This window comes from Capricornis sumatraensis, chromosome 6 (genome assembly GCF_032405125.1).
Source record: "Capricornis sumatraensis isolate serow.1 chromosome 6, serow.2, whole genome shotgun sequence".
NCBI classification, from domain to species: Eukaryota; Metazoa; Chordata; class Mammalia; order Artiodactyla; family Bovidae; genus Capricornis; species Capricornis sumatraensis.
This window is the reverse complement of record NC_091074.1, coordinates 15263382-15282139: the sequence shown is the minus strand read 5'-3', so window position 1 is coordinate 15282139 and position 18758 is coordinate 15263382. Positions and strand designations below refer to the sequence as shown.

The following is an 18758-nucleotide window of genomic DNA, read 5'->3' as shown; positions in this document are numbered from 1 at the left end:
ATGGCTATACTACCATACATTGATTCTAGTTTTTGAATTTCCATGTTTTAACTCCTTCATTTGACAGTGAGGCTCCCATTATTTTCTTTCTTTCCTTATTTTAATGCACTGGATCTTGGTTGTGGCGTGTGGACTCTTAGTTGCAGTATGTGAGACCTAGTTCCCTGACCAGGGATTAAACCTGGGCCCCCTACACTGGGAGCGTGGAGTGTTAGCCACCGGACCACGTGGGAAGTCTTGACTCCCATTGTCTTTAATATGATTACGTGTTTGATCAGCACATAATGAATCTCCTTTGTCTGTTGCCACTCCCTCTCCTGCCCGAGAGTCCTGTTCAGATGGTCGCTCCCCTTGCCAGGATGCCCCCATGTGGACACACTCCTCACCCTTCTCCGGTTCTAATAGCCCACACCTGGCTGCCTCATTCAGGCTTCAACACCCGGTGCTGTGAAATCCTCACCCTGCTCTAGCTGACCACACTCCCGCAGCCACCCCAGCTTGAAGCCTATTGTGCACTGCCCAGGTGAATGGCTTTTGGCTACATTGTTTCAGGAATAAAAGGTGAGGGGAAGAATAAACTGAATCCAGGCCATCCTTTTCAAACCTTTTTTCTAGTATCTGAAACATAATTGAAAATATGGATTTAAAGTCATCAAATATTCTTTTGTCAATCAAAATAAAAAATCTTTCCTCATGACATGACTATTATATATATATATATAATAAAAACAAACATAAATGCAAAATCTAAACAGATTTTTAAAAAATTTAATCTTTTGATTGCACTCATATCTTTAATAAGGGTGAGGCTTTAATGCAACATTTTTAGAGTCATTTTCATGAACACTTGGATTTTTTTTTTTTTTTTTGGTCTATTTGTTTGCTCTGTATCTGCCTGGTGAACAATTTTTCCCCAACATGAATCACAATAATGTAACTGCCAAGGCTTTGCTTTGTACTTTGCCATTTTGCCTTGGTCCACCTCGGAGCTTAAAAGCCACGTTCTATTTAAGAAACATCTAAAAGAAAACATGCGGCTGAAAACATCTGCAGCTACTGTCATTTGCTTTTCAGGCCAGTGATGGCTAATGTAGTGAACAGTTTTAAAGCACAACTTGCCATATAGATCCTATAGCAGTTATTTGTTCTGTTGCTAAACATACAGGTATATCAGATGGATGTAATAGCTTTTACTTTGGCACAGAAGTAGTAGGTGTATCAGATGGAGGTAATAGCTTTTGCTTTGGCACAGAAGTAACAAATTGACCAACAACTGCTAAACAGGTGCTCTCTATAATGGCAATAGAAGTTCTACAGTCTTCTCTGAGCATCATTTTCTATACAACATTTTAATGCTGTATATATAATCAGTTCAGTTCAGTTCAGTTGTTCAGTTGTGTCCAGCTCTTTTGTGACCCCATGGACTGGGGCACACCAGCCTTCCCTGTCCTTCACCAGCTCCTGGAGCTTGCTCAAACTTATGTCCATCGAATCGGTGATGCCATCAAACCATCTCATCCTCTGTTGTCCCCTTCTCCTCCTGCCTTCAATCTTTCTCAACATCAGGGTCTTTTCCAGTGAGTCAGTTCATAGCATCAGGTGGCCAAAGTATTGGAGTTTCAGCTTCAGCATCAGTCCTTCCAATATATAATAACAGTGAAGATAAAAAGACTTCTCCATGACCTGCCCTGATCTGACATGGACCAGAAGCTTAACATGTAGAATATCTGCTTTATAAATATTATGGTAGTGTATCTATCTTGTTCTTGGTAACCTATCTCCATTGTCACTATCCTTGGTCAGGGTCATTCTATTTCCCATCTGAACAGTTACAATAAATCCCGGTTTTTTTCTGTCTCTAAGCTTTTGCTATCCATTCAACCATTCACCATGTTGTATTGATTTACTTCACTCTCATGATAAGGAATCTTGTAATGACTCCTTCATGTTCATGAAGTAAATTATGAAATAATGTGATTTTACTTTGTAGAATTTCTATGACCTAGCCTGAGACTATCTTTAGAAACAATAGACATTTTTTTCACATTGCTTCATATCTTAACATATTTTTTAAATTAAAAAATTAATTCTATTATGGATATGTATTTCAGGTATATGCATATATACATATCGTGTGGATATATATATGTATATCTTTCAAGTGAGTGCTCTGTTTTTGAAATTAAGATTTGGTGCCCGAATCCCTTCACCTTTCTTTCTGCTGAAGAAGAGAACACACAACAAATAAGCAGTAAAATAGGAACCAGATCTGCTCTTTCGTATGTACTAATAACCAGGGAGGAGCACGTCTGATAACTGATGGATTGGACAATAAAGCTTAGACATGAAAGCACTGGGATTTACTTTACGACACATCAAACAGATTTTGAAGCCAGGTTGCCTTTCTGTTGTTAAGAAGATGTTATTGCATCCGGTGGGAGGCATATTGGAGAAGCAAGACCTAGAGTCTTGTTCATTCGATGTGAGGCATCATGCTCCCAACTGTTAGGGCCAGTCCTCAGTACCCGCTTCCCCTACGAGTGACCATGGCTTTTCTGTGGAAGCATGCTATTTTAGAGAGAAAACGAATGTACCCCAGGAGCACTCCTCCCAGCACAGGGCTTAATTCTGTTCCTTTCAGAGTTTTTCTGGAGTCATTAGGTGGTACTGAATAGCGCCTGGTCCCAAGGAATGCATCAGAACAGACTTTATTAACTTCAGGTTACCGAAGCCTACACTGAATTTTCAACTAATCCAGTTTTTCACCAATTTTACCTACAATTCTATGCATAATAATTAATTTAAAGGATGAGACCAAATAAATAAATAAATAAATAAAGCCCCTGGTCCTTGCTAAGTTAAAATAAGAAAATCGTCTTCCCACTGTTTTATTTATTCCAATTTCAGCCAAAGAGATTGCAGTCAGATTGGGCTGACAGTTCTGTAACAGCAGTTACAGAAGTTACATCCAATGTGGATGTTCCTGAAGCCGCATTTTATTGGAAGGTGAATTAACCCAATACTAAAACATTTGTGTTTTCCCTCTTCCAATGGATTTGAGTCAATAAAGCACAACAGAATTTATCTTAAGCAAAAGGGTATCCCCCAGATTCACATTGCTGTCACCAGCAAAGGAAACTAGCAGAGTTTTAGAGTTCTCAAGAGAAAAAGAGAATAGCTTAGCTTCCTTGGTGGCTCAGAGGGTAAAGAATCTGCCTTCAATGTAGAAAATGCAGGTTTGATCCCTGGGTCAGGAAGATCCCCTGGAGAAGGAAATGGCAACCCACTCCAGTATTCTTGCTTGGAGAATCCCATAAGTGGAGGAGCCTGGTAGGCTACAGTCCATGGGCTTGCAAAGAGTCAGACACAACTGAACAACTAACACTTAGAAAGTATCAAAGATTGGTTTTTAGCTTTTCAAGATTTCAGTCAGCCTGTGCATAAAGCAGAGACATTACTTTGCCAAAAATGTCCATCTAGTCAAGGCTATAGTTTTTCCAGTAGTCATGTATGGATATAAGAGTTGGACTATAAAGAAAGCTGAGTGCTGAAGAATTGATCCTTTGAACTGTGTTGGAGAAGACTCTTGAGAGTCCCTTGCCTGCAAGGAGATCAAACTAGCCAATCCTAAAGGAGATCAGTCCTGAATATTCATTGGAAGGACTGATGCTGAAGCTGAAACTCCAATACTTTGGCCACCTGATGTGAAGAGCTGACTCATTTGAAAAGACCTTGATGCTGGGAAAGACTGAAGGTGGAAGGAGAAGGGGACGACAGAGGATGAGATGTCTGGATGGCATCACTGACTCAATGGATATGAGTTTGAGCACGCTCTGGGAGTTGGTGATGAACAGGGAGGCCTGGCTTACTGCAGTCCATGGGGTCGCAAAGAGCTCAGACTGAGCAACTAAACTGTAACTGTAACTGTGTATATATTTTAGAGTTCACCACCACTTACATTAAGTGAAATACATATGTACATATTTAACTATATATATGTATCTTCTAACCATTAATTGTGACTTCATATGTCTCTTATGATGGGATAAAGTGACCATGGAATAAAATATCCGTGCTTTTTCTTCCCTTTAGTCAGTTCAGTCGCTCAGTCATGTCCGACTCTTTGCGACCCCATGGACATTAAGCTTCCCTGTCCATTATCAGCTCCTGGAGCTTGCTCAAACTCATGTCCATTGAGTCAGTGATGCCATTCAACCATCTCATCCTCTGTCATCCCCTTCTCCTCCTGCCCTCAATGTTTCCCAGTATCTTTCCCAGTCAGTTCTTTGCATCAGGTGGCCAAAGTATTGGAGTTTCAGCTTCAACATGAGTCCTTCCAAAGAATATTCAGGACTGATTTCCTTTAGGATGGACTGGTTGGATCTCCTTGCAGTCCAAGGGACTCTCAAGAGTCTTCTCCAACACCACAGTTCAAAAGCATCAGTTCTTGGTGCTCAGCTTTCTTTATAGTCCAACTCTTACATCCATACATGACTACCGGAAAAACCATAGCGGTTAGTAGATGGACCTTTGTCAGCAAAATAACAGAAGACTTTTGTCTGCTTTTTAATATGTTGTCTAGATTGGTCATAGCTTTTCTTCCAAGGAGCAATCATTTTTAAATTTCCTGACTGAAGTCACCATCTGTAGTGATTTTTGGAGCCCCCCAAAGTAGAGTCTCTCAGTTTCCATTATCTCCTATAGGAGGATAATGGGAGAGCATGAATGACTTATGCTCCAGGACAATAAATCTAGAATGGAGTAAGCTTGAAGGAAGAGAGAGTTAACAGAATATGTGATGAGTCTGATATGGAAACACAGCTTAGACATTTCAGAACTTGTGGATAATCTGATGATACATATGGAAGAAACTATATGAAACACATAAAACAATTATCCACCTCAGGAACATGTTTTGCAGAAAAGAAATAGTTATCATAGTATATTATATGGTTAGTTGGGATACTATTTACCTTGTCATAATAAAGTAAAACTGGAGACTTCCCTGGTGGTCCAGTGGCTAAGACTCCATGTTCCCACTACAGGGGCCCCAGGTTTGATACCTAGTCAGGGAACTAGGTCCCACATTGCTGTTCAATTGTCCAGTCATGTCTGATTCTTTGTGACTCCATGAACTGCAGCATGCCATGCCTCTTTGTCCCTCACCATCTCACAAAGTTTGCCCAAGTTTGTGTCCATTGCATCAGAGATACCATCCAGCTATCTCATCCTCTGACACCCTCTTGTCCTTCTGCCCTCAATCTTTCCCAGCATCAGGGACTTTTCCAACGAGTCAGCTGTTCATATCAAATGAACAAACTACTGGAGTTTCAACTTTATCATCAGTCCTTCCAACTAGCATTCAGGGTGGATTTCCCTTAAGATTGGTTTGATCTTTTTGCTGCCCAAGAGACTCTCAGGAGTCTTCTCCAGCACCACAGTTTGAAGGCATCAGTTCTTCAGCTCTCTGCCTTCTTTACAGTCCAGCTCTCACAACTGATTTAGAGACTCAATTGTGTTTATGTGAAAATAAACTAACAAAAGAAATTTTTGGTTAGGTATCAGTTTTGGTGATTTTATATGACTAGCTTAGACAAGATGAACTGAATTATTTTAACTCCTATCACACAGTATTTCAGTGTTTTTTGTTTATATAGCTATCAAGCCTAATAATAAGGTTTATATAATATCAAGCCTAATAACAAAGTTTGTAGCCAGATAATGAAATGCTTTGAATTCTTTTTTTAAAATGACACATCAGATGCATGGAATTATTTGAAAATATTTTAGATAAGCATCCAATCAGCGCTTCTGTTTTAATCTCTCTTTCAGGCCCTGCAGTTAACGTCACATGCAACATATTCATAAACAGCTTTGGTTCTATTGCTGAGACAACCATGGTAGGTAGGCCTGTTGACTTTATAACGAATTGCACACTGGACTAATTTATAATAATGTTCATGTCAATTTTTTCTGCTAATATTATGTAATTTAAAGCTAAAATTCATATAATGAAATTTTAAAGGATACAATTGATTGTATAATTAATTTACAATCAAGGCAGGTAATAATGTTTCATTTAGAGATGATATATTAGAGAATAAATGTAAGTGAAAACACAATTGATCTCTCCCATTTCAGTAACTATTAGATCTCACATTAAAACTAAAATTAAAAAAAAAAACTAAAATTTTACCATATGAATTATTCATTTGCAATGCTGTTTAATCAGCAGAAATAAGCATAGGAGTAAATAATGTCATGTTTAATTATTCTGTATACTTAAGTGTGCTTATAATGTTATTTTAAGTATTTTGATTACTTTTCCAAATGAATATGGTATCTGCTTAAATATCCTAAATATTTTGCAAATTGTGGTGTGTGCCTTAATTTAACTAAACTCACTGAACTGAGACTTCATTACTGCTTGATTGAGAACTTAATCAAGTTATTAAAGCCAAACAGATTATCATTCCAAGCCCAGCTTATTCTGATTTGGATTTTATAACTTTTTGTAAAGATTATGGTGTATCTTTTCTTTGTCCTATAGTTTTCATTGTGCATTTTAGGGAAAATGAAAATGCAGAGATAGACTCATGAACCACTGAATATCTGTTAAGATTATCAGGGACATTTTTAAAAATTGAAACTATGTATTGTGCTTCTTAATTTACCTAGTTATACTTCATTCCTAAATTTAGCAAATATAATCCAAATTAATTTTCAGAGTTGCTTTTAGCTAAAATATATGAAGAACTTAAAGATTTATTAGCTAAAACCATTATTAAGAGAATTATTCTTATTCTACATGTATCAGAATGACTAGATAGCAAATTTTCTAAGGAAAAATAATCTAATATGTAAATTATTTTATGGGGAGCTGTGTGGAGTTGTGTGTGTGGACATGTGTGTATATATGTGTATATAGAAGATCTTTCTTAACAGGAAGAGATTTTATTCAGGCACCACTTTTAAAAATGCTGTTTTGCTCATGTATACATTTAGTCATTTAGCACCATCTCTGTGGTTCTATTAAAACTCAATACAGTGTAATTACAATAAAAGCATCACTGGAAAAGAACTGAATTCATTTTGGGGAAATTGCATAGAATTATCTTCATTGGACTATATAAGTTAACTCTTAGGTTTGTACATATGTGTAAACACAGAGAAAATTATATTATTTGCTTGTAAAAGCATACTGTGATTCTGGTGTTATTTTGACCCTGAAGTCACTATAATTCTGTTTCAGAAGTTGACCTATTATGGATTCTTATTGAATGTGTGGCCCTGATTTATAGTCCTGTATTTGTCCATACCCAGTTCAAATCATATTCATAGATAAAGGAAACTCTATTGATTTTTTTTTCTAACTAGACTTTCCAAATTATATTTCTAGCCCTGGAAACTTCCTCTTTTTAATTGCTATTATCCAACACTGTGTCATCCTGAAAGCTTGGACATATGTTTATACTTTATCTTTTGCAAGATCACTTCAGCAAAACAGTTTCAACAGCAATAGTTGGAAAGGTTTCTGGCCTGACTTGTTTTTGTGGGATGGAGTAAGGGATTTGGAAAAAAGAGAGAACATGGCCAGATTTCCTCATTAAAACCTCAAAAACTGTCATGTTCCTGAAGGTCTCTGCTTTTTATGACATAATTCATCAGTCTACCACCAAGTGGTTATAACACAAACTGCATAGGATGACTGTACCCGCTAAATTTCTTACCCTTAATAATTTTAGACAGATTTCTTTGCCGAATACTACTATACCCAAAGCTTTAAAAATATTACAAATACACCTTCTTAGGGACACTCAGTTTTATTTCCCTTCTCCAGTGTAGAAATCCTGTCCATTCCTTCATCTTCTATCATAATGTATCACTTTCAAATTATTTTTAGCATCTATCATCTTCCTCTTCAGTTATGAGCAGCATCAGTGAATACTAGTGAAACATCCTAGAGGTAAAATATTATAAAATTAACTAAGTCCACCTTAGTATAGTTCCCTTTAGTCTCCAAGACCCCTAAATCATGTGACATTATTTTTATCCACATAATCAGATTCAGTACTTTTAAAAAATTAATGGTATTAAATATAGTATCTGAAATATGGTGTCTGTCTATACAGGCATAGAATGAAATTAGAACTTGTTGTTATATCTTTTACTTTAAAATCATAAACTATTTTGCTACCCCTAATTACTTTGATGTATTAATTGCATCATTTCCAACATCGCTGATTTGCAACTAAACTTTATTCCATTGCTTTACTAGCCATAATATTAAGTTAACTTATTTTTACTCGTTCATCCAGTTTTACTCAACATTCACATTTTTTTATACAAATGTACTTTCCTTTTGTTCTTACAGTAAATAACTGAATTCAACTAAGACAGTGTATTACATTCAGAGGATGGAATTTCAAATGACCTATAATCGTTAATGGATATCTTTGCATCTGAGAATTCATATCTAAAATAAAACTAAATAATTCTCCCAATCTTTATGTCTTTGCTTAACGAAGACCTTAACCATGCTCAGTGTTTTCACCAACCAACTAGATGAAGCTCCCTTCTCTGATCTAGTCTCTAACCTGTTGTATCTCTCCCCATTTAAGAATAAACATTAGTCCATTTGAGGTAATGATTTGATTTTTGAGAAAATTTCTCTAGCTGATATTCTGCTTATTTAGCCTTTTTTTTTTTTTTGGAAAATTAAGTTAATTCGAATCTTTAACTTATTTTGCATCTACTTCTTGCCCCAACTTCATTTTTCTTAGTATTTATGTGCATTTCTTCCCGATAGCATAAGTTCAAACTTCTTTTTAACTGTGAAACTCATCCTTTCCCAATGTTGATTGGTCTGAATAATGCATTACCAATCATTCTCACTTGAGTACAATTTTATTATTCTTGAGATAGACTCACTGAAATTTTTCCATGTATGTAGTGGAAATACTGAACTTCCTTATTTCCCTTCTGTTAGAGTCAGATGGACTTCCCTAGTGGCTCGGCTGGTAAAGAATCCACCTGCAATATGGGAGACCTGGGTTCGATCCCTGGGTTGGGAAGATCCCTGGAGAAGGGAAAGGCTACCCACTCCCGTATTCTGGCCTGGAGAATTCCATGGACTGTATAGTTCATGGGGTCGCAGAGTCGGACACGACTGAGGAACTTTCACTTTTTCAGAGTCAGATGTCATTATATATAATGAGATTCTCTAAGGATTTGTTCAGCCTCTATTCTACCAAATTCACTTTCTTCTTCAGCAGGTAATGACTTAACAATTGTCAGAAACCATAGTTCTTAAAAAAGATTAAATTAAAAATATAACTTGCTTACTATCATGAGTCACCCTTCCATTTTACAGCATGGCCTTGGTGAGAGAGGTGCATTTATCCTGTCTTTTAAAATGGTGGTGACAAGAGGGGCTCATAATTGTTTTTTTTTTCAATTCCCCAAATAATAATTTATTCTGTATTTATAGTAATTGTTTTTATTGTTATGATGAGGTGAAGCTTAACATCTTTGCATTAAGTGCATGTTGGTAAGCACATTCCTGTAAACCTGTGATGAGTTGTGCATAAGGATTATATGCCAGGATGACAGCATTTGTAAGTTGGGCTTTTTTAAAAAAAGCATGCCTCACATATACCTCTGCAGCAGTTTGGGTGTGTATATAGCATAGTATTTCAAAGTTGATATATTGGCATAACCGCCTATCTTCAGCAAACAGATGGCTCTCCATCTTGCCACACATATGTTGGAGAGAGAATTGCTCTGCTATGTGCCTTAAGTCAATATTTACTCAGTGAACTGTGGCTTTTCACCAGGCCCATAGAATAAATTAATTTTACAAAATAAAAACAAAAAGGGTGAGGTGTTTGGTATAATGCTTTTTCAGATGCCTGTCTATAGAGACGTATAGTGGGACTGGGTGAAAGCGTCTGATGGTCTGCTGTGATCTCACCGAATGGTCGGACTGTATGCCTTTTCCATTTTCCACACAAATTATAGGTTCACATTTTAGTTGCAATAGTAATCATGCAGATGTAGGTGTTACTTCAAATCACTGGATCATTAGATTCCTCAGAGAAATCTAAGCTAATATTGCATAAAAAATTGATAGTGTCATTTACGTGTTCTTAATGGAATCTTTAAAACTCCTACACTGTCTTTTTTCCTAAGTGTATTTTTATCAAATAAAGTTCTGCAGTTTTTGCATAGCTATTAATAACATAATAATGCTCATGCAACTGTCACCATCTTAAGAAACTAAACATTACAAAGACAAATTGAAATTGACTATGAACTCTTGCCCAAAGCGCATTTCTCTACCTTCCCAAAGAAAGCTTTGTTCCTGAATTTAATATTAAATTCATTCTGCATGATTGAAAATGTCAATAGGATTGCCATACTGTAACACTCACATATAACTTCATTTTTTTGGTTCAAATGTATATTTTTTGAGATAATCCTTGTTTTTAGGCTTATACTGCTATATTCACTTTCATCTGAGCAAATATTCCATAATGTAGTCATCTGTTTTACATTTGTTGGACTTTTTGATTGTCTGTAATGTTTTGCCTCTATAAAAAACTGTGCCTTCAAAATTATTGCACGTTATCTTCCAATATACATATGTAGGATATTCTGTAGGCTATGTGTGAGTGGTGTGTGTGAGTATGTGTGCACTCAGTCACTCAGTCATGTCCAACTCTTTGTGACCCCATGGACTGTAGCCTGCCAGGCGCCTCTGTATATGGGATTTCCCAGGCAAGAATACTGGAGTGTGTTGCCATTTCCTTCTCCAGGGGATCTTCCCCACCCAGGGATTGAACCCGTGTCTCCTGCATTGGCAGGTGGATTCTTTACCACTGAGCCACCTGGGAAGCCCTCTTCTACAACGTAGGTACCCAGAATTGGAATAATTTGGCCCAAGTTGATATTCTTAGGAGTAAAATCACTTGGTTTAGACAGTGCTTTCCAAAGCGGCCAGTCTGAAACACCTACTACCAGACTTATGAGATTTCCTGTTTTAAGTTTCCCACAGCTAGTATTTACCCACTTGGGATTTAATTGTTTCTTATCATAAACTTCTTTGATTATGAGTGAGATTATGCATTTTTCTTGAGTGTTTTGGAGTCACTTTGGTGTTCTTTGTGCAAAATGCCTCTATGCGTTGCTTCCCAATTTATATTTGTTTGCTTTTATTGTATACACACAAATGTAACCTCCAGCCCACCCACACACGTACATGCATTATTTCAAAGGTGAATACTTTGTCAGTTGCATACATATAAATACCAGTTCTGCTCTTTTCAATGTGTTTATGATGTCTTTGGATGTATAAATAATCTTAATTTTTGTTTACAAAATGTAACCTTGTTTTACTTACTGACTTGTGTTTCTTTGTCTTAACAAATTCTTCTCTCACCTAAGCTCACAAAGATATCTTCTTATATTTTCTCCTAAAAAGGCTTTTGCTTTTCCTATGTAGGTTTGAATTCACTTGGAATTTTGTGCAGTTCTATGTGTGTGTATGATGTGTAGGAAGCATTAATTTTCATTTACTTCACAATTGAGTATTTCCAATAATCCATAACTATACCTCTGTCATGTATGTTCCTAAATTGAATGAGTCTGTTTCAAAGTTCTCAGTTCTGTGCCAGTGACCAATTTGTCTATGCTTATCAATGTCATATTGTTTTTATTTTATATAGCGTTAAATCAGACTTGATATTTAATACCTCCTAAACACACCTTTGATTTGTACATCTTCCCTTCCAGTCTTTATGCTTTAAATCTCACTTCATTTTGCTCTCCTTCTCCTTTTCCTACTCATCCTCTCTCCATTTTTCCTCTTATCTTACTGTACTAATTCATAACTTACATATGATGCTAAAAAAATGGATGGAGATTAGACACCTTTGTCTTTTTTCTGATACCAGTTAGTTTGCATGCAACATTTCACAATGAAGAATAGTATTAATTTTAGGTTTCTCCTAAATGAGCTTTATCACATTGAGGAAGTTTTTTCCCATTCCTTGGATGCTGAGGTTTTTTTCTTTAACTGTGAAGAAGCACTGAATTTTCTTCAGTACTACCCAGCATTCATTTTTAAATGATTGCCTTCTCTCTTTTATTCTGTTAATATTATAGAATATATACAAATAATTAATTGATTTTCAAACAGTATATCATCTTGTACTCCTTGGTTAAGTCCTACTTGATCACAATTGATTGTCCTTTTGTATATTGCTGGATTTAATTTTCTAACATCTGGTTTAAGATATTGAACTATGAATTTCTTTTTTCTACAGTGCCAAGAGAACAGTGTGGTAAAAATATTATGCTGTATTTCAGACAATTAGGAAGTGTTCCTTCTTCTACTCTCTGAAATAGTTTGTGTAAAACCCGTGTTATTTCTTCTAGAAGTATTTAGTAAAATTCACCAAAAATGCTTTCTGGGTCAGTCATTTTATTTGTTGAAAGATTTTAAATGATAGATTTCATTCTTTGAACAAATATTGGACTATTTAGTTTTTCTATTGTATACAGTTTGAAAAAGTCTTGTTTTCCGAGGAGTTTGTCCATTTCTTTACATCTTTCAAATTATTGACATAAACTTATTTACTGCGTCAATCCTTTACAATCCTTTCATCTGAGGAATATTTATACTGCCTTCATTTTCATTCCTCTTAATGATAATTTGGTTTTAGCTCCTTTTTCTTCATAAACTCACACATGGATTTTTATTCTGCAAGGCAAAGAATGCTCAAACTATCCCACAATTGCACTCATCTCACACGCTAGTGAAGTAATGCTCAAAATTCTCCAAGCCAGGCTTCAGCAATACATGAACTGTAAACTTCCAGATGTTCAAGCTGGTATTAGAAAAGGCAGAGGAACCAGAGATCAAATTGCCAACATCCACTGGATCATGGAAAAAGCAAGAGAGTTCCAGAAAAACATCCATTTCTGCTTTATTGACTATGCCAAAGCCTTTGACTGTGTGGATCACAATAAACTGTAGAAAATTCTGAAAGAGATGGGAATACCAGACCACCTGACCTGCCTCTTGAGAAACCTGTATGCAAGTCAGGAAGCAACAGAACTGGACATGGAACAACAGACTGGTTCCAAACAGGAAAAGGAGTACATCAAGGCTGTGTATTGTCACCCTGCTTATATAATTTTTATGCAGTGTACATCATGAGAAATGCTGGGCTGGAAGAAGCACAAGCTGGAATCAAGATTGCTGGGAGAAATATCGATAACCTCAGATATGCAGATGATACCACCCTTATGGCAGAAAGTGAAGAAGAACTAAAGAGCCTCTTGATGAAAGTGAAAGGGGAAAGTGAAAAAGTTGGCTTAAAGCTCAACATTCAGAAAACTAAGATCATGGCATCCAGTCCCATCACTTCATGGCAAGTAGATGGGGAAACAGTGGCTGACATTATTATTTTGGGCTCCCAAATCACTGAAGATGGTGATTGCAGCCATGAAATTAAAAGACGCTTACTCATTCGAAGGAAAGTTATGACCAACCTAGACAGCATATTAAAAAGCAGAGACATTATTCTGCCAACAAAGGTCCATCTAGTCAAGGCTATGGTTTCTCCAGTGGTCATGTATGGATGTGAGAGTTGGACTATAAAGAAAGCTGAGCACCAAAGAATTGAAGCTTTTGAACTGTGGTGTTGGAGAAGACTCTTGAGAGTCCTTTGGACTGCAGGAAGATCCAACCAGTCCATCCTAAAGGAGATCAGTCCTGGGTGTTCATTGGAAGGATTGATGTTGAAGCTGAAACTCCAGTACTTTGGCCACCTGATGGGAAGAGCTGACCCATTTGAAAAGACCCTGAACCTGGGAAAGATTGAGGGCAGGAGGAGAAAGGGATGACAGAGGATGAGATGGTTGCATGGCATCACCAACTTAATGGACAAAAGTTTGGGTAAACTCCAGCAGTTGGTGATGGACAGGAAGGCCTGATGTGCTGCAGTTCCTGGAGTCGCAAAGAGTCAGACACTACTGAGCAACTGAACTGAACTGAAGGAATTTTCACTGCTTTCTGAATCTATGATTAATGTTAATTTTCTGAGAATGCTGCTGCTAAAGTTGCTTCAGTAGTGTCCGACTCTGTGAGACCCCATAGACGGCAGCCTACCAGGTCCCTCGTCCCTGGGATTTTCCAGGGAAGAACACTGGAGTGGGTTGCCATTTCCTTCTCCAATGCATGAAAGTGAAAAGTGAAAGTAAGTCCCTCAGTCATGTCCGACTCTTAGTGACCCCATGGACTGCAGCCTACCAGGCATGCCCCTCCCATGGGATTTTTCAGGCACGAATACTGGAGTGGGGTGCCATTGCCTTCTAAGAATAATACTACTCAAATTTCATTCCTTCCTTTGTTCTTTCTGTGAAATCGATTACATTGGATATTCTTTTCCTCATTCTTTCCATCAGAGTTTCTCTTTTTATTTCTGTGTTGCATATTTCCTGTCTTTAAAGATTATAATTAGTAAATACATTACAAGGAAGTCATGAGTCCCAAATAAGCTGTAATTTCGTATCAATCCATTTTAGATTCCTTCAGTACAAATAACTCAACAACTTACACAAAGAAAATATATTCACACACTACAATATGATTGTTTTTAATGCTACTTTGTCTCTGTTAGAAAGTCATTTAACTCCTTGTACTGATTTATCAAATTGACTTCATTGACATCCTATGTTTTATCCACTTTACTTTTATGTTTTAATCATCTTTTCCTTTTTAATATTTTGTTTAAATCTATGGGCATTAAAATTTTTTGTTGCTGATTATAGGCTGTAGGAGTCCACTCTGATAAATTAATAATTATATCATTAATAACTAGATTAATCTTAGCACAAAGTAGCTCTTAAATATATTTTTGAATATATATGTACACATATAAATGTCTTTGGGGTTTTACAGGCAAGAAACTAAATGGATAGCCATTCCCTTCTCCAGGGGATCTTTCTGACCAGGGATCGAATCCAGGCCTCCTGCTTTGCAGGCTGATTCTTTGCCATCTCAGCCACCAGTGAAGCCCCATAGATATGTGTGTGTGTGTGTGTGTGTATAAATATATATATATATATATATATATATATATGTATATAGCCTATATATGTGTATACACATATATAGGCTAACCAGAAGTATTGTTTCTAAAAGGAGAACTTTGCTATTGTGCACTTAACACAAGTGAATAAATTATTATTTTTTCCCTGTTTTGCAGTATGATCTGTTTTTACAGTCTGAGTCCTAGTCACCATCTTAAATTCGTGCTAAAGTTTCTAAAACAGAAGCTAAGTAACTATTGTACACAATGCTGGCTCTTACTGCCCAAATGAACTTGATGTTTTAATTCACATCTTCCCATGGAATTTTATAATCTTTTCTCAAAATGTATTTTTTTAGCTGTATTGATAGATAAATTCATTAAGAATGCTAAAATACAGTGTGAGAAGTGAAGGGTTAATGCAGCCACAATAGGGAAAGTGGAGATGTGCTGCTTGCAAACAGCATGTTCTACCAAGGAGATGGACACAGCGTTGAGATTAATGGTCACTTGCAAATAATGGAACATTCCCTTCTTGTGATAAGGGCTCTGGACAGACTCTGCAGTAAGCTGGAATTTCGCTCCCTTTTGCTGTACGATAACATTTATGCACATGCGCTGTACTGAACAAGTTTGGTCATACAGTCTGGCATTATGCCCAGGGGGGCTATATAAAAATAAACCGTGAGCTTGCTTGCTGGCGCAGTTCTTGTCCCTCTGGCCAGAGTGTATATCTCTTGTGTGCGTCTCATATGTCTTGTATGTTCTGTGTCATTTCACTCATAGTAACCAACAGAGAAGTTCTCTATGATAAGAAATAAGAGCTATTAAATAGTGCTTATGGTAATTGAAGAGTAATGTTTAAAAATAAAAAGTATGGGGATGCAATTATTTCAGGTATCAACTATGTTTCACAGTAATGTTTTCTTTGTGACACTAGGAATGAAGTGTGTATAATTTGAAAAGTCCACTTTTTCCTGTTTGTTTTTTTGTAACCTTTCCCCAAATGAGTCAAGGGTCCTCTAATTTTTTTGCCAAACAATTCAGTTATTGTAAAAGAAGTTATTTAATGAGTGCCATAATAGTGTTCAGTGACTAGTTCTGTCTCATTCATATCTATAAATTTAATAATCTGAATATAACATATAATTAGACAAATGCTATTTCACTTACTTTAAGCATAACCTGAAAGCATCCTGCTATCTTTTCCGCAATGTGTCTGTTAATATCTTATCCTCACTGCCTTTTTTTTTTCTTACTTTGAGAGATGGGTAAAGCCTCAACAGATACAGCAGTGGTATTGGTCTGAAAGATTTTTAATTTCAAGCATGAGTAACCAGTGACTGGCAGCATGAATGTGTTCTGAACTCTCATTTATAAGCATGAATCAGAAACAGGCAATATTTATGGGAGAGGTTGCAGAAAGATAAGGTATCATGAAGGTCACACATCCTGGTGACCCCATAGAAATAGGAATAAATCTCTGCCTAGTGTAGTCATCTACAAACCATCCTTATAATTACTGTATCCCCCAAAAAGACAGTGTACAAATCCTATTCACCCAGGTAAATTTTTCTTATAAAGAATATCCCAAAGAATACAATTGTCCAGTTGTGCCACAATATTGTTAAAAGAAACGCAAAGTTTGAAAGCATATTTTTAATTCTGTGGGGGTAAGTGCCAAAGAGAAACTGATGCAAGAAAACAGAAAGAGTACTCTCTTCAGAGCAGGGAGTTGTTGGGCACATAATTCTGTAATTTCTCTCCTTCCTTTGAACATGTGTTCTTGTATTAATAGTTTCCTTTTACTGTGGTGGAGTAGATTGAAAGATTAATTATATTTTGTTTTGAAATATTTGGGTTGGGAAAAATGAAGAAGATTATAGGGGTAAATGTAGTATCAAAGACATATGCCACTTAATTTAACTCCGCTCTCTCTGCCTTCAGTTCAGTTCAGTTCAGTCACTCAGTCGTGTCTGACCTTTTGCGACCCCATGAATCACAGCACGCCAGGCCTCCCTGTCCATTACCATCTCCCGGAGTTCACTCAGACTCGTGTCCATCGAGTCAGTGATGCCATCCAGCCATCTCATCCTCTGTCGTCCCCTTCTCCTCCTGCCCCCAATCCCTCCCAGCATCAGAGTCTTTTCCAATGAGTCAACTCTTCGCATGAGGTGGCCAAAGTACTGGACTTTCAGCTTTAGCATCATTCCTTCCAAAGAAATCCCAGGGTTGATCTCCTTCAGAATGGACTGGTTGGATCTCCTTGCAGTCCAAGGGACTCTCAAGAGTCTTCTCCAACACCACAGTTCAAAAGCATCAATTCTTCAGCACTCAGCCTTCTTCACAGTCCAACTCTCACATTCATACATGACTACTGGAAAAACCATAGCCTTGACTAGACGGACCTTAGTCGGCAAAGTAATGTCTCTGCTTTTGAATATGCTATCTAGGTTGGTCATAACTTTTCTTCCAAGGAGTAAGCGTCTTTTAATTTCATGGCTGCAATCACCAACTTCAGTGATTTTGGAGCCCCCCCAAATAAAGTCTGACACTGTTTCTACTGTTTCTCCATCTATTTCCCATGGAGTGTTGGGACCAGATGCCATGATCTTCGTTTTCTGAATGTTGAGCTTTAAGCCAACTTTTTCACTCTCCTCTTTTACTTTCATCAAGAGGCTTTTGATGAAAGTAACTGTAGTGGAAAGTGACTGTTATTTGCACATGGTCCTCTCTAGTGGAGGACATTCTATAAAATGAATGTCTATAATTCTATAGAATTTGCTGTCACAAGATCAATTAAGCACTTTTGTTGGCCACCTAACAAGACATAGAAATGATCCGAGTTCAAGAACAGTTCACAACAATGGTGTTCCTCTTCATGGCATTTATATTAAGAGGTTTAATGAACAAAATTGATCTTACAACATATAGCAACACTAAATAGATATAGTGCAGATATTCACAAATCAGTCCTGGGTAGCCATCATCTGTCCAACCTATTCAGTTTTTCTGTAGATGATAATAAAGTCTTATTTTTCACCTTAGGGTAGGGAAGACATTTGGGAGTGCTCGCTTCCTCCTTAAGTCTTCCAGCCCAACTAGGACTCTTCTTTCGATTCTTTTTTTTCCCCTTTGAATTAGTGAAGAACCCCCCCCCCCCCACCTACTTTAGCCTGCTGCTGCTGCTAAGTCACATCAGTCGTGTCCAACTCTGTGCAACCCCATAGACCGTGGCCTACCAGGCTCCTGTCCCTGGGATTCTCCAGGCAAGAATAATGGAGTGGGTTGCCATTTCTTTCTCCAGCGCATGAAAGTGAAAAGTGAACGTGAAGTCGTTCAGTCATGTCCGACTCTTCGCAACCCCATGGACTGTAGCCTACCAGGCTCCTCCATTTAGCCTACTGAGCTCTTATCTCCTTCTGTATCCTCCGGACTTGCCTCCATCCCTTTAACGGTGTTAGGCAGTGACATTGTTTCCCTTCCAGACTTCCTCTTCAATTTGGCTTTGAAACTACTATTTTTGACCATTCACACTCCTTCCCTGTGTAGGCTTGTTACACACCAGGGCTCTGGTCCCTCCATTCATCTAAGATTTTGGCAGCTGTCCTCTGTCTCCAGGTCAGCCTTAGTTCTAAGCGGGTGCAGCATCCAACACCT

General features: G+C 37.3%; 1 protein-coding gene across 1 annotated transcript in view; it reads left to right on the top strand.

Annotated features, from left to right (window-relative positions):
* Nucleotides 1-18758, top strand: part of GLRA3 (glycine receptor alpha 3) — a 182615-nt gene that overhangs the window by 40826 nt on the left and 123031 nt on the right. The window contains exon 3 of the mRNA XM_068974238.1: nt 5833-5900. Within this exon, the coding sequence (XP_068830339.1) occupies nt 5833-5900 (68 nt within the window). The remainder of the gene's footprint in view (nt 1-5832; nt 5901-18758) is intronic.